This window comes from Oncorhynchus gorbuscha, linkage group LG19 (genome assembly GCF_021184085.1).
Source record: "Oncorhynchus gorbuscha isolate QuinsamMale2020 ecotype Even-year linkage group LG19, OgorEven_v1.0, whole genome shotgun sequence".
Lineage (NCBI taxonomy): Eukaryota > Metazoa > Chordata > Actinopteri > Salmoniformes > Salmonidae > Oncorhynchus > Oncorhynchus gorbuscha.
In genome coordinates, this window is record NC_060191.1 from 72,258,423 (window position 1) to 72,281,304 (window position 22,882).

General features: G+C 46.3%; 1 protein-coding gene across 1 annotated transcript; it reads left to right on the top strand.

Annotated features, from left to right (window-relative positions):
* The first annotated feature begins 1,536 nt into the window (after positions 1 to 1,536).
* Positions 1,537 to 10,808, top strand: LOC124005848 (extracellular calcium-sensing receptor-like). Its single transcript, XM_046315470.1, has 11 exons — positions 1,537 to 1,766; positions 1,871 to 2,162; positions 2,461 to 2,703; positions 2,838 to 2,933; positions 3,100 to 3,415; positions 3,504 to 3,676; positions 3,829 to 4,059; positions 4,285 to 4,408; positions 5,023 to 5,216; positions 9,850 to 10,128; positions 10,237 to 10,808. The coding sequence occupies exons 1-11, from the start codon at positions 1,537 to 1,539 to the stop codon at positions 10,663 to 10,665; spliced, it is 2,607 nt and encodes an 868-aa protein (XP_046171426.1). The 3' UTR covers positions 10,666 to 10,808.
* Positions 10,809 to 22,882: the final 12,074 nt, after the last annotated feature.

Below are 22,882 nucleotides of genomic sequence, written 5' to 3' on the forward strand. Positions count from 1 at the left end.
GTCATGTCTTTGGTCACGTTCACGTGGGTCAAACTAAACAAACAATGATTGGTTGACGATAGAATTTACCACTATGCAGGTGATGGCTGCAGGATGACGTTGGCGAAGAGCAACTGCAGAAACTTGCAGATGACAACAGTAAATACCTTTGATTACGTGATTTTTGTCAAATTCATGTTGTCAACATTAACATTAAATGTTAATTTAATGTCTCTGTCTCTGTCTCTGTCTCCATCTCTCTGTCTCTGTCTCTCTCTCTCTCTGTCTCCATCTCTCTGTCTCTGTCTCTCTCTCTCTCTGTCTCTCTCTCTGTCTCTCTCTCTGTCTCTCTCTCTGTCTCTCTGTCGCTCTCTCTCTCTCTCTCTCTCTCTCTCTCTCTCTCTCTCTCTCTCTCTCTCTCTCTCTCTCTCTCTCTCTCTCTCTCTGTCTCTCATTCTCTGTCTGTCTCTCATTCTCTCTGTCTCTCTGTCCCTCTCTCTCTCTCTCTCTCTCTCTCTCTCTCTCTCTCTCTCTCTCTCTCTCTCTCTCTCTCTCTCTCTCTCTCTCTCTCTCTCTCTCTCTCCAATCGTCCCTTTCACCTTTTTACTTCAGTGGGCTAAATCGGGGTCGTACAGAGTGTTTCTTAGTCCTAAAACAAATCTACTTAGGGACAAATGTATACATCTCACACACATGGTTATGGGCTTCAGAAAAATAAGAATCCTGTACCATAGCAGATATAGAGTTGAAATGTATTCCAACACCGGATTTTCGGCTGCTTTTTATTTAACTGTGAAAATATGAATAACATTCCACCCATGAGGCCACTAGGTGACTTGACAGCAGGAACGGGCGACTCGATTTTGTCACATGTACAGTATTTTATTAAGACAATCATTCATAAGAATGAGATAAAGTATGACGTAACATCTGATGTTGTTGAAGAACAGACGCTGATTCTCCTCTCCCATTACATTACCTTCAATAACATCACCCTCATAGGCTTTCTCCAATTACCCTCAATTACCTGTTCCCCAAGTTATCCTCCAATAACATGCCCCAATTAACCCCCTCCTGCCCCACCTGTCCCTACAAGCACCCCCTAGTGGCTGTGTGCCTGTTTTTTAGCCGGGGGCTCATTTCTCCCTATATCAGCATCTCCCCTTCTCTCCTCTTCCTCTCCCTCTTTCACTCTCTGCAGGAGATGCTAGACTGACAGACACTCATCCTCTCTGTCTGTCTGTCTGTCTGTCTGTCTGTCTGTCTGTCTGTCTGTCTCTCTCACCAGGATAAGGTTTACTGTTGATAGGTAGGGCAGAGAAGGAACATGTTTTTTTGTGTGTCTATCACTGTTGTTTCACACAACTGTCTGGTTACAGGTGTCCATGGTGTATGGTGTATGGTGTATGGTGTATGGTGTATGGTGTATGGTGTATGGTGTATGGTGTATCTCATGTCATTCTATCTACTCAGTGTTCTGTCTGTACGATCTTGCTTTGATCTCTCTCCTCCAGGTGACGGACTTTCCCAGTCCTCGACCTTGTCTCTTTCCAGGTGATGTGCCTCTGTGGCTGGCTGTGGCTGCTCTGCTGCCTCCCTATCCCCGGGTATGTCTGGGGTCAGTCTGGAGATGGAGGGGGGGCCTGTCGACTGATGGCTAACCCCATCTCGGGCAGTGTTTATCGGGCAGGAGATGTGGTCATTGGAGGCCTGTTCCCCGTCCATGTGGAAGCCCCTCTACCAGAGCAGGAGTTCCGGAGTATTGAGGGAAATGTGACATGTACAATGTACGCAACTCCGTGAGATGACAGCTTTGTGTCGTTGTTTTCACGTGTAAAGTGTTTTCAGTTACCTCCTCTCTACCTGTCTCTTCCCTTCCTCCATCTGTCAGTTTCTACCAGCGTGCTTACCGCTGGCTCCAGACCATGATCTTTGCGGTGGAGGAGATTAACCGCGACCCAGCCCTCCTTCCTAACCTCACCCTGGGGTTCCTGGCTGCTGACACATGCCTGGCAGAGGGTACCACTCTGGGGGCAGCCCTAGCCATGGTGACCGGCCAGGAGGCCTCTGTGGCAGGTGAAGAGTGTGGAGCAAACCCTGAGGTACCCGTCATCATCGGTGATGCCCGCTCCTCAGCCTCCATCGTGGTGGCACAGACCCTCGGGCCGTTTGATTTACCCATGGTGAGGCATGGGGTTGTATTACAGACTGGGATGGAAAGAGATAACGACTCTTACACATTCAAATATCTATCTAAATGACTTTCTTACACATTCAAATATCTATCTAAATGACTTTCTTACACATTCAAATATCTATCTAAATGACTTTCTTACAGATTACACTCAAATATCTATCTAGATAAGGCTTACACATTCAATTAAATATCTATCTTGATGACTCTATGTTCACTTCTCTCCTTCTGCTCTGAGTGTTAAAAATTCTTATTCTCCCTGACTCTCTCTCTCTGTTCTCTCCCAGGTAAGTTATTTTGCCTCATGTGCCTGTTTGAGTGACAACTGGAGGTACCCATCGTTCTTCCGTACGATACCCAGCGATGCCTTCCAGGCTCGGGGCATGGCCAGGCTGCTGCATCAGCTGGGCTGGGAGTGGGTGGGGCTGGTGTCAGGGGATGATGACTATGGAAAGTTTGGGGTTCAGATGCTTCTCCAAGATCTCCAAGGATCTGGGGTTTGTGTCGCCTACGCAGAGGTCATCCCCAAGGTACGACCTCACTCTGATGATTTCTGTCTCTCTTTAACTCTGCTTCGCCCCCTCTCCAGGAATATAAAATAGAAACACTCTCTCTGATTTTCTCTGACTCTATTCCCTCTCTCTCACTGATGGGCTTCCCCAAGGTACCATCTCAGAGACGGATGAAGTACATCGTGGACACCATCAGAGGATCTACTGCCAGAGTGGTGGTGACATTTGCTATCTCTCAGGATGCACGGGTAATCAGTTACTGGTCAGAGTATTGTTAAGTATTTGTTACACAACTGTAGCAGAGTGTTTTTGTCCTACCATGTCTTGATGCCCTTTATAGACAAGTATTTTCTTATTGATAATCATGTACTTCAACTTGACTATCTTGATCTTTTTAACCGTCTCATTCTTCAGGCCCTGATGGAAGAGGTTGTCCGTCAGAACATAACAGACAAGCAGTGGATCGCCTCGGAAGCCTGGGTCACCTACTCTACTCTCTCTTCCCCAAAAAACCTGCCCTCTCTTGCCGGGACTATTGGATTTGCCCTGAAGAAAGCTGTCATTCCCAGCCTAGGCCCTTTCCTAACACGCCTCCGTCCTGATGGGGACGACCAGAAATCCGACCCCTTCCTGAGGGAATTGTGGGAGGAGATTTTTGGGTGTTCTCTGGGGATTGACCTCAGCATAACCCCGTCGTCCCGGCGACAGTGTACTGGTTCAGAGGTCATAGGTGAGGGAGAGTTTACAACTAATGCTCTGTTTTATGTGTCCTGATCCATTCCCGATGTTGTCTCAGTAAAATAAAGTGTCAATCCTAGGTGAGGGGGAGAGCCAGTATGCTGACGTGTCTCAGCTGAGAGCCAGCTACAATGTGTACAAGGCTGTTTACGCCATCGCCCACGCCATTCAGGACATGGTGGCCTGCCCACCAGGGGAGGGACCCTTTAATAGTGGACAGTGCCCTGATATCAGGAAGCTTCAGCCCAGCCAGGTGACAATACCATGTTGATCTGTTTTCAGGTTAACAACTCTAACGTTTCCAGGATACAATGGAAACACTTTATAAGTGTTGAGCACTAAAAGCCAAAAGCCACCACTGGTTCTAACTCTTAATCCTGTTTCAATAAACCTTTTGTCTTTGAGATTGCTCATTATCTGAGGAGAGTGAACTTCAGTACTCCTGTGGGGGATTTGATCCACTTCGACATGAATGGTAATCCGCCTGCCTCTTATGACATCATCAACTGGCATGTGACCCACGAGGGGACAGCAGAGTTTGTCCAGGTCGGCCATTTTCTGTCTTCAGTGGGCGTGGACGACCAGTTTCACATCAATATGGAGAAGGTGGTGTGGGGAGGGGGCAGCGGAGATGAGGTGAGTACCATTTAGCTTGGTGTCTCTGAAGCAGAGAGGAGTGTGTGTGTGTGTGTGTGTGTGTGTGTGTGTGTGTGTGTGTGTGTGTGTGTGTGTGTGTGTGTGTGTGTGTGTGTGTGTGTGTGTGTGTGTGTGTGTGTGTGTGTGTGTGTGTGTGTGTGTAATAATGGTGATAATAGTGATGATGATGATGATGATGACTGCGTCCTCCCCACCGTCTGGTAGGTCCCTGTGTCTATATGCAGTGCTGCCTGCCCCCCTGGTACCAGACATGCGGTACAGAAGGGGAGGCCCGTTTGCTGCTTTGACTGTCTGTCCTGCGCTGAGGGAGAGATCAGCAACACAACAGGTCGTCTATCAACTTTTCTCATTCCAATTCATATTTGACTGGTCCTGATCCTGACTGGTCCTGATTCTGACTGGCCCTGGTTCTGACTGGTCCTGATCCTGACTGATCCTCATTCTGACTGGTTCTGACTGGTCCTGATTCTGACTGCTCCTGATTCTGACTGGTCCTGCTTCTGACTGGTCCTGTTTCTGACCGGCACTGAGTCTGACTCGTCCCCATTCTTTCTGGTACTGATTCTGCTGATCCTGACTGGTCCTGATTCTGACTGGTTCTGACTGATCCTGCTCCTGACTGGTCCTGGTCCTGACTGGTCCTCATTCTGACTGGTTATGACCTGCCCTGGTTCTGACTGGTCCTGGTTCTGACTGGTCCTGGTTCTGACTGGTCCTGGTCCTGACTGGTTATGACCTGCCCTGGTTCTGACTGGTCCTGGTTATGACTGGTCCTGGTTATGACTGGTTATGACCTGCCCTGGTTCTGACTGGTCCTGGTTCTGACTGGTCCTGGTCCTGACTGGTTATGACCTGCCCTGGTTCTGACTGGTCCTGGTTCTGACTGGTCCTGGTTCTGACTGGTTCTGATTCTGACTCTTGATTTCTGTTCCTTTCTGTCAGGGTCAGTTGAGTGTAGCAGGTGTCCAGAGCGGTTCTGGTCCAACCCAGATCGTACGGCCTGCGTCCCACAGCTGGTGGACTTCCTCTCCTACAGCGACACCATGGGCGTCATCCTGTCCGTCATCTCAGTTTCCGGGGCAACGCTCACAGCTGGTGCCATGACCACCTTCTTCTACCACCGCCATACTCCCCTGGTGAGTTGAATTATGTGATCATAGAAATACAATGAATAGAACGGGTGTCCCCATTCAAGTCAATGATGGCATAACGGATGGACTGGCAGGCATTTTGGATGCGTTTATAAATTCACTCTGGCTAATCTATTCTGATTTCAGAGCACTCTCCTCTGATTCTAAATACTGTAGCTTCATTCAATTGTTGCCAGCAACCCAGTTATAGTCACCAACGCGCTGGATAACACGAAAGTAGCCAAACCAGCTTTGCTAGGGCAAATAAAATGGTCAGAGTGAGGTGCACTCTCATTTATGTTTGGAAGTAGCTAGCAAGCTAGCTAACTTTAGCAAGTTCACTTGGGTGCTTGACTGCCGTTGTGAGGTCAGAATGCTCGGATCAACCCTACTCCTCGGCCAGAGCGTCCAGTGGGTTCTCTAATGCTCCAGGAGCGAAAACCTCTGAATTTACCAGCAGACAATCTGACAATGCTCTGAATTTACAAACGCCCAGAGCGCACTCTGAGCGCTCTCTGGCACTTCAGAGTGAATTTACTAACTTACCCTTTGAGTGTTCCCGATGTCAGGAAGTAAAAACTGGAAGTGTAGCCTTCAATCTGTGCTGTGATTTGTTGAGTCAACTCTACTGACATTGCAAAAAATACATTCCATTGCATGAGCCACATCAGTTGGTATAATTTTTTTAAAATATATATTTCATTTTTTGAACCTTTATTTATACAGGTTTTCTCATTTAGATAATATCTCTTTAGGTTACCCATTGACTGACAGAAAATAGTTTACTTTTTTCAAACACAATTTTATTGTGGTCTGCTTGTTTTTAGTCAATTTCAAAACTACATTTAAGAAAACTACAATATGTCTAAAGATTACTTTTCAACATTGTATGCTCATGTGTAATATTGTAGGGCTTCCCTCATGCCCCTTTTCATGACGATGCTAGCAGCCACTAGCTAGCTACCGACCGGAACATTAAGCTAGCCAAGACCAACAACACATACAAACAAACTATACAACTACAAGTAGTGAGTGGAGTTACTAACAGACTATACAACTACATGTAGTGAGTGGAGTTACTAACAGACTAACAGACTATACAACTACTAGTAGTGAGTGGAGTTACTAACAGACTATACAACTACAGGTAGTGAGTGGAGTTACTAACAGACTAACAGACTATACAACTACAAGTAGTGAGTGGAGCTACTATCAGACTAACAGACTATACAACTACAAGTAGTGAGTGGAGTTACTAACAGACTATACAACTACAAGTAGTGAGTGGAGCTACTAAAATACTATACAACTACAAGTAGTGAGTGGAGTTACTAACAGACTAACAGACTATACAACTACAAGTAGTGAGTGGAGTTACTAACTATACAACTACATGTAGTGAGTGGAGTTACTAACAGACTAACAGACTATACAACTACAAGTGAGTGGAGTTACTAACAGACTATACAACTACAGGTAGTGAGTGGAGTTACTAACAGACTAACAGACTATAAAACTAGTGGTGGAGTTACTAACAGACTAACAGACTATACAACTACAAGTAGTGAGTGGAGTTACTAACAGACTATACAACTACAAGTAGTGAGTGGAGTTACTAACAGACTATACAACTACAAGTAGTGAGTGGAGCTACTAACAGACTATACAACTACAAGTAGTGAGTGGAGTTACTAACAGACTAACAGACTATACAACTACAAGTAGTGAGTGGAGCTACTAACAGACTAACAGACTATACAACTACAAGTAGTGAGTGGAGTTACTAACAGACTAACAGACTATACAACTACAAGTAGTGAGTGGAGTTACTAACAGACTATACAACTACAAGCAGTGAGTGGAGTTACTAACAGACTATACAACTACAAGTAGTGAGTGGAGCTACTAACAGACTATACAACTACAAGCAGTGAGTGGAGCTACTAAAGACTAACAGACTACAACTACAAGTAGTGAGTGGAGTTACTAACAGACTAACAGACTATACAACTACAAGTAGTGAGTGGAGTTACTAACAGACTAACAGACTATACAACTACAAGTAGTGAGTGGAGCTACTAAAAGACTAACAGACTATACAACTACAAGTAGTGAGTGGAGTGGAGCTACTAACTAACAGACTATACAACTACAAGTAGTGAGTGGAGTTACTAACAGACTAACAGACTATACAACTACAAGTAGTGAGTGGAGTTACTAACAGACTATACAACTACAAGTAGTGAGTGGAGTTACTAACAGACTATACAACTACAAGTAGTGAGTGGAGTTACTAACAGACTATACAACTACAAGTAGTGAGTGGACTATAACAGACTATACAACTACAAGTAGTGAGTGGAGTTACTAACAGACTAACTACAAGTACAACAGACTATACAACTACAAGTAGTGAGTGGAGTTACTACTAACAGACTATACAACTACAAGTAGTGAGTGGAGTTACTAACAGACTAACAGACTATACAACTACAAGTAGTGAGTGGAGTTACTAACAGACTATACAACTACAAGTAGTGAGTGGAGTTACTAACAGACTATACAACTACAAGTAGTGAGTGGAGTTACTAACAGACTAACAACTACAACTACAGTAGTGAGTGGAGTTACTAACAGACTAACAACTACAAGTAGTGAGTGGAGCTACTAACAGACTATACAACTACAAGTAGTGAGTGAGCTACTACTAACAGACTATACAACTACAAGTAGTGAGTGGAGCTACTAAAACTACAAGACTAACAGACTATACAACTACAGGTAGTGAGTGGAGTTACTAACAGACTATACAACTACAAGTAGTGAGTGGAGTTACTAACAGACTATACAACTACAAGTAGTGAGTGGAGTTACTAACAGACTATACAACTACAAGTAGTGAGTGGAGTTACTAACAGACAACAAGTTAAACATCTTAACCTGTCATAAAATGTTTTACACACAAATTGCTGTATTTAGCCTACTCTCCCACACCAAATAGCTTGAAGCCAAGCGACTCTTCTCGCAGGCTTACCTTGTTACGTGTCATGGAACGACATAGCAGCTTCTTCAGCATGTTTTGTTATAACTGTGTAACAACAAATTTGACGATAAAAGTTGATCATTTTACATTGCGGGTCATTAGGAAAGAATGTTTGTTTTTCCCACTTTGTGTGCGTGGTCGAGGGGAATTTCTTATTTTACGTGAATATTGACTCAGAGTATCAGTTAAGATCAAATGTTATTGGTCACATATTGATCACACAACAGATGTTATTGGTTCACATATTTAACAGATGTTATTGGTCACATATTTAGCAGATGTTATTGGTCATATATTTAGCAGATGCTATTGGTCACATATTTAACAGATGCTATTGGTCACATACACATATTTAACAGATGTTATTGGTCACATACACATATTTAACAGATGTTATTGGTCACATATTTAACAGATGTTATTGGTCACATACACATATTTAACAGATGTTATTGGTCACATACACATATTTAACAGATGTTATTGGTCACATACACATATTTAACAGATGTTATTGGTTACATATTTAACAGATGTTATTGGTCATTCACATATTTAGCAGATGCTATTGGTCACATATTTAACAGATGTTATTGGTCACATATTTAACAGATGTTATTGGTCATTCAAGTCGCTTTGTATAAAAGCGTCTGCTAAATGGCATATATTATTATTATATATTATTATTCACATATTTAGCAGATGCTATTGGTCACATATTTAACAGAAGTTATTGGTCACATATTTAACAGATGTTATTGGTCACATATTTAGCAGATGTTATTGGTCCATATTTAAGAGATGTTATTAGTCACATATTTAACAGATGTTATTGGTCACATATTTAACAGATGTTATTGGTCACATATTTAACAGATGTTATTGGTCCATATTTAACAGATGTTATTGGTCACATACAAATATTTAACAGATGTTATTGGTAACCTACACATATTTAACCTCTCTTGGGTAGGGGGCAGTATTTTTACGTCCGGATGAAAAGGATGCCCAAAGTAAACTGCCTGTTACTCGGGCCCAGAAGCCATGCATGTAATTGATATATTTGGATAGAAAACACTCTAAAGTTTCTAAAACTGTTAAAATTATGTCTGTGAGTGTAACAAAGCTGATATGGCAGGCAAAAGACAGAGGACAAACTATCCCCCCCAAAAAAGAATTCAGCCTACCACTGTTTTCAATGGCTGTCACTTTTATTATAAGGTGAAATCCTCCCAGATTGCAGTTCCTTGGGCTTCCACTAGATGTCAACAGTCCTTAGAAAGAGTTTCAGGCTGGTTGTTGGAAAAATGAGCCATAAATTGTAGTTTTTTCTAGGTGGCTCCCATTTCGGCTGCAGTGTTTCCAAGCGAGTGGAAGAGAACCTGTATCCGTTCTTTGCGGATGTTGGCCAGGTGGTACGCTACTGTCCCACCTGCCCAGATGTTATTGGTCACATACAAATATTTAACAGATTCTATTGCGGGTGTAGGGAACTGCTTGTGGCGTAGCGAAATGTTACCGAATTGTGTCATACTGTATAAGGATGAGATTTATGATGTTACTCAGTCTAAATTTTCATTCTCTGTCTCATTTCAGGTGAAAGCCAACAATTCTGAGCTCAGCTTCCTGCTCCTGCTGTCACTCAAGCTCTGCTTCCTGTGTGCACTGGTTTTCATTGGCCGGCCGAAGCCATGGACTTGCATGCTGAGACACACCCTGTTTGGTATAAGCTTTGTGTTCTGCATCTCCTGTCTGCTCAGCAGGACTGTGGTGGTGCTGGTGGCCTTCAGGGCCACTCTGCCTGGAGAGAACCTGATGAGATACTTCAGCCCAGCTCAGCAAAGGATGGGCATCTCCATCTGCACACTCATCCAGGTGAACATCTAGTTTTTACTATTGAAATGTATTTATTTCCTTCACTGACCGTATTCTGTTGTTATGGTGACTGTGTTTTTTCCTTCCAAACCCCTTTCCCTTCCACAGGTGCTGATCTGTGTGCTGTGGCTGGCCCTAGCTCCACCCCGGCCGGCTGAGAGGGGGGACAGAGAGGGTCGGGGGCCGAGGGTGGTCCTGGAGTGTGACGTGGGCTCTGTGGTCGGCTTTTCTCTGGTGCTGGGCTACATTGGCTTGCTAGCCTCTCTTTGTCTCCTCTTAGCCTTCCTGGCCAGGAAACTCCCTGACAACTTCAACGAGGCCAAGTTCATCACCTTCAGCATGCTGATCTTCTGTGCTGTATGGATCTCCTTCGTCCCTGCCTACGTCAGCTCTCCTGGGAAGTACACTGTAGCTGTGGAGATATTTGCCATCTTAGCCTCTAGTTTTGGGCTGCTGTTCTGTCTGTTTGCTCCAAAGTGTTTCATCATCCTCCTGAGACCAGAGAGAAACACTAAGAAGCACATGATGTCCAAATAGAAAGCACCAAGAAACACATGATGTCCAAATAGAAACCACCAAGAAACACATGATGTTCAATTAGAAACTACCAAGAAACACATGATGGTCAAGTTGGAAACAAAAAGAAACACATGATGGTCAAGTTGGAAACAAAAAGAAACACCTCTATTGGCCACAGGAGTGTGTTGTTGTGCCTCCTCAAAGTCAGTTATTGTAATAAAAGATCCTCCATCTTACATTGATCCTCACTCAGCTTGTCCTCTTAACACCTCTATCAGCTCATTGTAGTGTTTGACAGGTATCCTAATCGAATCGAATGAAACGAGAGTGTTCTCTCACTGCAAGCCCACAAGCTTTCATTCTCCTCTTCTTTCAGTGCTCAGTCAGAAATCAAACCCCTGTCTGCTCCCTAGCCCCCTAGCCCCCTAGCCCCTAGTTCCTGGCCCCTAGCTCCTAGCCCCTAACCCCTGATTTGATGGGTTTAGGAAACATAGCAGTAACTTCACCCAGCTCGCTGGTAGAATATATCTTCTCATAGAGCCCTCTTACAGGGAGAGAGGATCAGAGAGAGGCTCGGTCACTAGAGGCCTGGCGAGGCTATATGGGCTGTAGCCCTGCAGGCTAACACAGGCCAGAGTGATGAGAGAGTCCAGAGTGATGAGAGAGACCAGAGTGATGAGAGAGAGACCAGAGTAATGAGATGGGCCAGAGTGATGAGATGGGCCAGAGTAATGAGATGGGCCAGAGTGATGTAAGAGGGGCCAGAGTGATGAGAGAGGGCCAGAGTGATGAGAGCGACCAGAGTGATGAGAAAGGGGCAGAGTGATGAGTGAGGGACCAGAGTGATGAGAGAGGGGCCAGAGTGATGAGAGAAGGGCCAGAGTGATGAGAGAGGGGCCAGAGTGATGAGAGAAGGGCCAGAGTGATGAGAGAGGGGCCAGAGTGATGAGAGGCCAGAGTGATGAGTGAGGGACCAGAGTGATGAGAAAGGGGCCAGAGTGATGAGAGAGGGACCAGAGTGATGAGAGAGGGGCCAGAGTGATGAGAGAGGGGCCAGAGTGATGAGAGAGGGACCAGAGTGATGAGAGGGACCAGAGTAATGAGATGGGCCAGAGTAATGAGATGGGCCAGAGTGATGAGAGGGGGCCAGAGTGATGAGACCAGAGTGATGAGAGACCAGAGTGATGAGAGAGACCAGAGTAATGAGAGACCAGAGTGATGAGAGAGGGGGCCAGAGTGATGAGAGGGGGCCAGAGTGATGAGAGGGACCAGAGTGATGAGAGGGGCCAGAGTGATGAGAGGGACCAGAGTGATGAGAGAGACCAGAGTGATGAGAGAGGGGCAGAGTGATGAGAGAGGGGGCAGAGTGATGAGAGAGGGGCCAGAGTGATGAGAGAGGGGCCAGAGTGATGAGAGGGACCAGAGTGATGAGAGGGACCAGAGTGATGAGAGGGGCCAGAGTGATGAGAGGGGGGCAGAGTGATGAGAGAGGGGCCAGAGTGATGAGAGAGGGGCCAGAGTGATGAGAGAGGGACCAGAGTGATGAGAGAGGGACCAGAGTGATGAGAGAGGGGCCAGAGTGATGAGAGAGGGACCAGAGTGATGAGAGAGGGACCAGAGTGATGAGAGAGGGGCCAGAGTGATGAGAGAGGGGCCAGAGTGATGAGAGAGGGGCCAGAGTGATGAGAGAGGGGCCAGAGTGATGAGAGAGGGACCCGAGTGATGAGAGGCCAGAGTGATGAGAGAGGGGCCAGAGTGATGAGAGAGGGGGCAGAGTGATGAGTGAGGGACCAGGGTGATGAGAAAGGGGCCAGAGTGATGAGAGGCCAGAGTGATGAGAGGTCAGAGTGATGAGAGAGAGGCCAGAGTGATGAGAGAGAGGCCAGAGTAATGAGAGAGAGGCCAGAGTGATGAGAGCGGGGCCAGAATGATGAGAGGGAGGCCAGAGTGATGAGAGAGGAGGCCAGAGTGATGAGACGGAGGCCAGAGTGATGAGAGAGGCCAGACTGATGAGAGAGGGCCAGAGTGATGAGAGAGGGACCAGAGTGATGAGAGAGGGGCCAGAGTAATGAGAGAGAGGCCAGAGTAATGAGAGAGAGGCCAGAGTGATGAGAGGGAGGCCAGAGTGATGAGAGGGGGCCAGAGTGATGAGAGGCCAGAGTGATGAGAGAGGGAGGCCAGAGTGATGAGAGAGGGCCAGAGTGATGAGAGAGGGCCAGAGTGATGAGAGGGGGCCAGAGTAATGAGAGAGGGGCCAGAGTAATGAGAGAGGGCCAGAGTGATGAGAGAGAGGCCAGAGTGATGAGAGAGGGGCCAGAGTGATGAGAGAGAGGCCAGAGTGAGAGAGGGCCAGAGTGATGAGAGAGGCCAGACTGATGAGAGGGGGACCAGAGTGATGAGAGGGACCAGAGTGATGAGAGAGAGGCCAGAGTCTCAGGGCTCTCTGAGGTGACAGGCTGTCATTGGATCGTTAAACTTTCCTCTTTTGAAACTCTAACACACCTGTACAATATTAACAAACCTGGATGTCCTTGCAAAAATAAACTAGAATATCAGCCCTTTTTGACTTGATGCTGCTGCCCCTCTGCCAGGCCAATAGCAATTGATCTGTTGCTATTCCTGCTCAGGCAAGATGGAAGGATATGGGGCCCCGCAGAGAGAAGGGAGAGGGGTGTCCTGTTATGGAAGGATATGGGGCCCCGTAGAGAGAGTGGGGGAGGGGTGTCCTGTTATGGAAGGATATGGGGCCTTGCACAGAGGGGGGGGAGACCTGTTATGGAAGGAGACTGATGAGGGGGGACCAGAGTGATGAGAGGGACCAGAGCCCCGATGAGAGAGGGGGAGGGGTGTCCTGTTATGGAAGTGATGGGGCCCCGTCATTGAGAAGGGGAGGGGTGTCCTGTTATGGAAGGATATAACACCTTGCACAGAGGGGGGGAACCTGTGTCCTTGCAAAAATAAACCCCGCAGAATATCAGGGGTGTCCTGTTATGGAAGGATATGGGGCCCCTGCCAGAGAGAAGGGGGAGGGGTGTCTGTTATGGAAGGATATCCTGCACAGGCCTGTTATGGAAGGATATGGGGCCCGCAGAGAGAAGGGGGAGGGGTGTCCTGTTATGGAAGGATATGGGGCCCCGCAGAGAGAAGGGGGAGGGGTGTCCTGTTATGGAAGGATATGGGGCCTTGCACAGAGGGGGGATCCTGTTATGGAAGGATATGGGGCCCCGCAGAGAGAAGGGGGAGGGGTGTCCTGTTATGGAAGGATATGGGGCCCCGCAGAGAGAAGGGGAGGGGTGTCCTGTTATGGAAGGATATGGGGCCTTGCACAGAGGGGGGATCCTGTTATGGAAGGATATGGGGCCCCGCAGAGAGAAGGGGGAGGGGTGTCCTGTTATGGAAGGATATGGGGCCCCGCAGAGAGAAGGGGGAGGGGTGTCCTGTTATGGAAGGATATGGGGCCTTGCACAGAGGGGGGGGGGGGGGGGGGGGTCCTGTTATGGAAGGATATGGGGCCGCGCAGAGAGAAGGGGGAGGGGTGTCCTGTTATGGAAGGATATGGGGCCCCGCAGAGAGAAGGGGAGGGGTGTCCTGTTATGGAAGGATATGGGGCCTTGCACAGAGGGGGGATCCTGTTATGGAAGGATATGGGGCCCCGCAGAGAGAAGGGGAGGGTGTCCTGTTATGGAAGGATATGGGGCCCCGCAGAGAGAAGGGGGAGGGGTGTCCTGTTATGGAAGGATATGAGGCCTTGCATAGAGGGGGGGGGTGTCCTGTTATGGAAGGATATGGGGACTTGCACAGAGGGGAGGGGGGGGTGTCCTGTTATGGAAGGATATGGGGCCTTGCACAGAGGGGGGGCTACAGTGATGGATATTTATTGTGTGAAGGTTGTATTGGTAAAAATGTGCAGAATGTCAAAACCTTTTGTTTATGTTCTAGGAGTGCTAGATTGAATTGACTGAAAATAGGTTGGTTGTGTTCCAAATGTAGAGACGAAAATGACTCACCGGGGTTTCTGATACCATTTTAGTTGATGCAGCAAACTGGATGCAGTTTATCACAGTGCCATCCGTTTTGTCACTAAAGCACCTTATACTACCCACCACTGCGACTTGTATGCTCTAGTCGGCTGGCCCTCGCTACATATTCGTCGCCAGACCCACTGGCTTCAGGTCATCTACAAGGCCATGCTAGGCAAAGCTCCGCCTTATCTCAGCTCACTGGTCACGATGGCACCACCCATCCGTAGCACGCGCTCCAGCAGGTGTATCTCATTGATCATCCCTAAAGCCAACACCTCATGCCTGTGACTGGAACGAATTGCAAAAATCGCTGAAGTTGGAGAACTTTATCTCCCTCACCAACTTCAAACATCAGCTAGCTGAGCAGCTAACCGATCGCTGCAGCTGTACATAATCTATTGGTAAATAGCACACCCATTTTCACCTACCTCATCCCCACAGTTTTTATTTATTTACTTTTCTGCTCTTTTGCACACCAATATCTCTACCTGTACATGATCATTTATCACTCCATTATTAATCTGCAATATTGTAATTATTCGCCTACCTCCTCATGCCTTTTGCACACATTGTATATAGACTCCCCTTTTTTTCTCTGTGTTATTGACTTGTTAATTGTTTACTCCATGTGTAACTCTGTGTTGTCTGTTCACACTGCTATGCTTTATCTTGGCCAGGTCGCAGTTGCAAATGAGAACCTGTTCTCAACTAGCCTACCTGGTTAAATAAAGGTGAAATAAAATTTAAAAAATAAAAATGGCACGAATACGCTTTCAACAGTCATAGGCAGCGTACCTCCTGCACTGTCGCACAGAAGAATCGCCAGGCATAAGAGCTTGAACATTGCCCCATTAGTGTGCACTGTATAGATTAATGTTTTTTCAGTGATCTAATCAATGTTATATCAGCCCCTTTTCAATGCAACAAACCAAAACAAGTCAAACTTTGTCACACCATGATCTTTTCAACCCCCCCAGCAGGTGTCTCCTATTTTTCCCCATTACCCCCTATGTATTTATACCTGCGTTTTATGTTTGTCTGTTGCCAGTTCGACTTGTGTTGTCATGTCGTCCCAACGGGTTTTTCGTGTGTTTTACCGGCTCTCTAGTTCTTGTTTTCTAGTCTTCCCGTTTCCAACCTTTCTCCCTGCCGTTCTGTCCCTTTTTGACTCTGCCTGGGACTACAAACCGCTGCCTGGGACTACAAACCTCTGCCTGGGACTACAAACCTCTTCCTGGGACTACAAACCTCTGCCTGGGACTACAAACCTCTGCCTGGGACTACAAACCTCTGCATGGGACTACAAACCTCTGCCTGGGAACTACATACCTCTGCCTGGGACTACAAACCCCTGCCTGAGACTACAAACCTCTGCCTGCCCCTGACCTGCCTTTTTAACTCTGCCTGGGACTACAAACCTCTGCCTGCCCCTGACATGCCTTTTTGACTCTGCCTGGGACTACAAACCTCTACCTGCCCCTGACCTGCCTTTTTGACTCTGCCTGGGACTACAAACCTCTGCCTGCCCCTCGACCTGCCTTTTTGACTCTGCCTGGGACTACAAACCTCTACCTGCCCCTGACCTGCCTTTTTGACTCTGCCTGGGACTACAAACCTCTGCCTGCCCCTCGACCTGCCTTTTTGACTCTGCCTGGGACTACAAACCTCTACCTGCCCCTGACCTGCCTTTTTAACTCTGCCTGGGACTACAAACCTCTGCCTGGGACTACAAACCTCTGCCTGGGAATACATACCTCTGCCTGGGACTACAAACCTCTGCCTGCCCCTTGACCTGCCTTTTTGACTCTGCCTGGGACTACAAACCTCTGCCTGCCCCTCGACCTGCCTTTTTGACTCTGCCTGGGACTACAAACCTCTGCCTGCCCCTGACCTGCCTTTTTGACTCTGCCTGGGACTACAAACCTCTGCCTGCCCCTCGATCTGCCTTTTTGACTCTGCCTGGGACTACAAACCTCTACCTGCCCCTGACCTGCCTTTTTGACTCTGCCTGGGACTACAAACCTCTGCCTGCCCCTCGACCTGCCTTTTTGACTCTGCCTGGGACTACAAACCTCTACCTGCCCCTGACCTGCCTTTTTGACTCTGCCTGGGACTACAAACCTCTGCCTGCCCTCGACCTGCCTTTTTGACTCTGCCTGGGACGACAAACCTCTACCTGCCCCTGACCTGCCTTTTTGACTCTGCCTGGGACTACAAACCTCTACCTGCCCCTGACCTGCCTTTTTGACTCTGCCTGGGACTACAAACCTCTGCCTGCCCCTGACCTGCCTTTTTGACTCTGTCTGGGACTACAAACCTCTGCCTGCCCCTCGACCTGCCTTTTTGACTCTGCCTGGGACTACAAACCTCTACCTGCCCCTGACCTGCCTTTTTGACTCTGCCTGGGACTACAAACCTCTGCCTGCCCTCGACCTGCCTTTTTGACTCTGCCTGGGACGACAAACCTCTACCTGCCCCTGACCTGCCTTTTTGACTCTGCCTGGGACTACAAACCTCTACCTGCCCCTGACCTGCCTTTTTGACTCTGCCTGGGACTACAAACCTCTGCCTGCCCCTGACCTGCCTTTTTTACTCTGTCTGGGACTACAAACCTCTGCCTGCCCCTCGACCTGCCTTTTTGACTCTGCCTGGGACTACAAACCTCTGCCTGCCCCTCGACCTGCCTTTTTGACTCTGCCTGGGACTACAAACCTCTACCTGCCCCTGACCTGCCTTTTTAACTCTGCCTGGGACTACAAACCTCTGCCTGGGACTACAAACCTCTGCCTGGGAATACATACCTCTGCCTGGGACTACAAACCTCTGCCTGCCCCTTGACCTGCCTTTTTGACTCTGCCTGGGACTACAAACCTCTGCCTGCCCCTCGACCTGCCTTTTTGACTCTGCCTGGGACTACAAACCTCTGCCTGCCCCTGACCTGCCTTTTTGACTCTGCCTGGGACTACAAACCTCTGCCTGCCCCTCGATCTGCCTTTTTGACTCTGCCTGGGACTACAAACCTCTACCTGCCCCTGACCTGCCTTTTTGACTCTGCCTGGGACTACAAACCTCTGCCTGCCCCTCGACCTGCCTTTTTGACTCTGCCTGGGACTACAAACCTCTACCTGCCCCTGACCTGCCTTTTTGACTCTGCCTGGGACTACAAACCTCTGCCTGCCCTCGACCTGCCTTTTTGACTCTGCCTGGGACGACAAACCTCTACCTGCCCCTGACCTGCCTTTTTGACTCTGCCTGGGACTACAAACCTCTACCTGCCCCTGACCTGCCTTTTTGACTCTGCCTGGGACTACAAACCTCTGCCTGCCCCTGACCTGCCTTTTTTACTCTGTCTGGGACTACAAACCTCTGCCTGCCCCTCGACCTGCCTTTTTGACTCTGCCTGGGACTACAAACTTCTGTCTGCCCCTGACCTGCCTTTTTTACTCTGTCTGGGACTACAAACCTCTGCCTGCCCTTCGACCTGCCTTTTGACTCTGCCTGGGACTACAAACTTCTGTCTGCCCCTGACCTGCCTTTTTGACTCTGCCTGGGACTCTGCCTGGTCCTTCTGTAGCTCAGTTGGTAGAGCATGGCGCTTGTAACGCCAGGGTAGTGGGTTCGATTCCCGGGACCACCCATACGTAGAAAGTATGCACACATGACTGTAAGTCGCTTTGGATAAAAGCGTCTGCTAAATGGCATATATTTCTTATTATTATACTACAAACCTCTGCCTGCCCCTGACCTGCCTTTTTGACTCTGCCTGGGACTACAAACCTCTGCCTGCCCCTGACCTGCCTTTTGACTCTGCCTGGGACTACAAACCTCTGCCTGCCCTCGACCTGCCTTTATGCCTGCCCCTTTGTTATATTAAATATTCTGAGAACCGAACCATCGGCCTCTGTGTCTCCATCTGGGTCATATCCTAAGTCGTGATAGTACAAACTGGCCATGACTCACTCAGCAGACACAGACCAGCTCCACAACGCTGTCTCCCTGCAAGGAGCCACCATTGGAAGACACAAGGAGCAACTTCAGAACCTAATGGAGGGACTCCAGACCTTGGAGGAATGCTGTGATGTTAAACTCATTACTGGAGAAAGCCACAACGGAAACCACGAACTGAAGGCTACGAACTGGTCCGTTTGGTACAATTTTGTGAAACTCATGAGAGACAATACGGCCACATTACCATAATGCTGTTTATATAATAGCCTCAGTTATAAGGCTTGCATCTAATTGCTGTACAGGGTGAATGAGGAAAGATTAAATTATTTGTAAAATTATAGGATGCTATGTAATGATGTAATGTGAGAGAATTGTGTTTCTGTGTAAAGTTTCACTTAAGTCACTGGCAAGCCCCCATTAACACAGCCAGGACTTGGCATCATGAGACAGCCTTTTTCTGCTCTTCCGAATAAAGCCCCCACCTTGAGAATTGCTCAACAGACCATGTTTCTCTCAATTACGAGAGTAAAGGTTGCAGACCAGCTTACCTCGATAACGAGAGGGCCAAGGTTTGAGACCAGACTGCTGAGTCTTTTAACCATCCCACGAGGTTAAACTTTTAGACTATCGATACCGACAGAATAAGAACAAGTCTTTGACTATAAATTACTGGTCTGCAGCTAGGAATTCGGTATCATTGAACGTGAAGACCGAAAACCACCGAAACATCTATTCTATAATGACATGAATGAATGTCACTCTGATCTATCCATTCTAACCACGATAGAGAGAGAGAGAGAGGACAAACTCTCCAACAGAAACAAACTTTTCAACAGAGATCCCTACGACACACTGAGCGTAAGTATATATATTGATTGCAATTATTCCCGAATGAGGGAGCGTTCATGTGCAAAGGATTAGCATTTCAAATAATTATCAACTTGTAGTGTCTTATCTCAGTCGACCCCCACTTCCCTTTCTGTCCACCAAGCCGCGATGCCGGTTTATCCCACTAGGGAAACTCCGTTGTCATTTCGTTGTAACTATCTACTGTTTGTTTATGCATTTCTGTGAATTACTTAGTGAGAAAATAAATATTTTATGTATGGATGACTGGGTTTGTGCAGATAACCAATCATTTACGACGTTTGGAATGAGACTAGCTTGAGGTAAATTATAATTCATTAATTCGACGAATTGATCAGATATAAAATATCTGAAGAGTTATATTAGGAAAATTATAACTTTGTATTCTGAATATTTTCCTTGGTGCCCTGACTTCCTGGTTAATTACAGGTAGATGATTAATCAGTTTAATCACATAATAATAATTACAGAGAGTCAGTTGAGAAATAAGTCTTCAGTTTAATGATGCCGAAGACACGACAACTCTCACCCTTTAAGTGTTCCTTGGGTTACCAACCCCGCTCTTCCCTGAGGAAGAGGTCCACATGCCCTCGGCTCAGATGTTCGTTCGCCGCTGTTGGTGTACCTGGAAGAGAGCCCAGTCCACTCTTCTTAAGACCACCTACAGGTTTCGGGCAGATCGCCACCGGACCTCTGTTCAAATAAACCTACCATTAAAATGATATACTTATAATTTCTTTGTCAGTGGGCAAACGTTGACATTTCTGTTTCAGGAAACTAGACAAACATTGACTAAATGACGAATTATGACCCCAACCTTTTCTTAATTACATCTCTAAGACAAATGTCAAAAAGCATAACAATGTTACAGCTAAAAAAAAAACATTTTCGAAACGAGTCAATACTCCCTTATTCTATTGGCAACCTCTAGGAACAGTTACCAGATCATGAAGATAGCAATACATATATCACAGTCCATTTGAAGTTACTGTCATCCCTTATTAACATATATTTCCCTTCCTATATGCAGCCTGAACACAACACCACTGTATAAGTACCCCAAAAACCAGGACCTCAGTGAACTAATCATTTACCCCATTCAAACATGTGATTTAAAAAAAAACATGTTAAATTAAAAATAAACTATTTAGAATTACAACTCTTTATAACTCCCTGCAGAAATAATGATAATCTCCTAAAGTAATGGTACAATTTGGATAGAGAATGGTGATGATGAATTTTATAATGAATCTCCCCCCCCTCGTCTATTTCATTCCTAATGAAGTTGATCATTCTTCATTAGGAGTTTTTAATATTCAGGGCTTTCGTCACCATTAAAATGTTTGCTCTCCCCTTTCTTTCCCTGTCCTTCGGAAACCATTTAAAAACCTCTTCAAAACATTTCATCCTCCTCTCTGTAAACATCATACCACATAAAAAAAAATGTCAAGTTCATTTTGGGTTTGGTAACCCCAATGCTAGTTCCTCGTGACCCCTCCAACCTTTCGTCTAGAATCCCATTCCAGAGTAAGACGAGATCAAATGTAAATGTATTTAAAAATAAAACTACATAAACTGTCTAATGATTTAGACAAACCCTAAGGCCTCCTGCATTTGCGATAAGTGTTCGGTCATATAATTCAAATGTAATTCAAATGTGGTACCTTTAGAATCCACCTTTAGAAACCAAAGGGAGAAGCTGTGCTATCGTAAATACAGTATCTTATGCATTCTAAATTACCGCCCATTTGGAAAAAGAAAATGCAATAAATATTTACTCTGAGCTGCGCTTCGGTAGGTTAGTGGTAGATGGAAGGCCGTGTTGCCCAACCGAGTCCTTTGTACTTTGAAGAGTGTATCTGGTGGTGAACGGGATACGTTGTAGTGTCGTCGTTGTGTGGTAGACGGGATACTCTGTCTGTCCTCTCCTAGCCCACGTTTGCAGCTGCTGTTGCTAACTCAATGGCTAGGAGGTATCACTTTTGTCGTGAATAAGTTCAAAGTTCATACCATTCACAACCAAAGCTAGCTCACGCTGAGGTTGGCTTAGTTCTGTTGTTGACATGTTAGTCCTTTTAGCGCAGAGGCTGCAGGCCTCATGTACTTGGAACAGGAGGTTATATTTTCATCAAGGCTTTATATAGTGGAGCGAGAAGGGTGTGGTTTGAAAAGTTTTATAACCCGTGTCTCTTCACAGGGGCGGGCCACTGATTGAGCAGAGCACTAACCTTATGAAAACCCAAATCTCTGATTTGGAAGTTAAAATTACGTTTAATCTCTCTTCACCAAAATGTTTATATTCAAACATTTAAATTGAACAACAATTCCATGTGAATCCGATAACTACAATGTGCAGACTTTCCACTGTAGAGTTTATGTCACCCTATCATTGATGAGAATGTCTCAGATGACAACCGAACTGACATCATATTCATTAAGTACCACCGCATATGTTTAATTGGTCAGATTACCAGAATATAGTTCATTTCCCCCCACCTTCTGATGTTCCCAGAATCTCTATGTTAACCAAGGGGTTTGCAAATGTAACCTCAGTTGGGTAGAGAGAGGAAAAAGGGGGGAGAGGTATTTATGACTGTCATAAACCTACCCCCCAGGCCAACGTCATGACAGTGTTCAGGCTATCTTAGATTCCTTAACTACCGTCGATTATACACACCTTCAATTAACTATTTTCTAAGAAAACACTACACACTGACCTGGATAATAATTAATTGGACACAGTGTTACAGTGTTTCATTCATACAGGTTTAAAGTGAAAGAGTGAAACAATATGTTATACAGTAGTGCTTGGTTGCAGAAAGCCTTCAGTTGTAACTGGATAAATGAACTCCCTCTGGACAACACTCCTTACACGATTTAGTGATCACTTTGATGATGAACTCTTGATCTGCTGTGTGTGTGTGTGTGTGTGTGTGTGTGTGTGTGTGTGTGTGTGTGTGTGTGTGTGTGTGTGTGTGTGTGTGTGTGTGTGTGTGTGTGTGTGTGTGTGTGTGTGTGTGTGTGTGTGTGTGTGTGTGTGTGTGTGTGTGTGTGTGTAGTTACCCTCTCATGAAGTAATGCCTATCTCACCAGTAGGGAACAGTAATATCTATCATAACCAGTAGAGAACAGTAATATCTATCAGAACCACTAGAGACCAGTAATATCTATCAGAACCAGTAGAGAACAGTAATATCTATCAGAACGAGTAGAGCACAGTAATATCTATCAGAACCAGTAGAGAACAGTAATATCTATCAGAACCAGTAGAGAACAGTAATATCTATCAGAACCCGTAGAGAACAGTAATATCTTTCAGAACCAGTAGGGAACAGTAATATCTCTCACCAGCAGGGAGCAGTGTTGTCCCAGTGTGAATAAGCAGATTGAATATTATA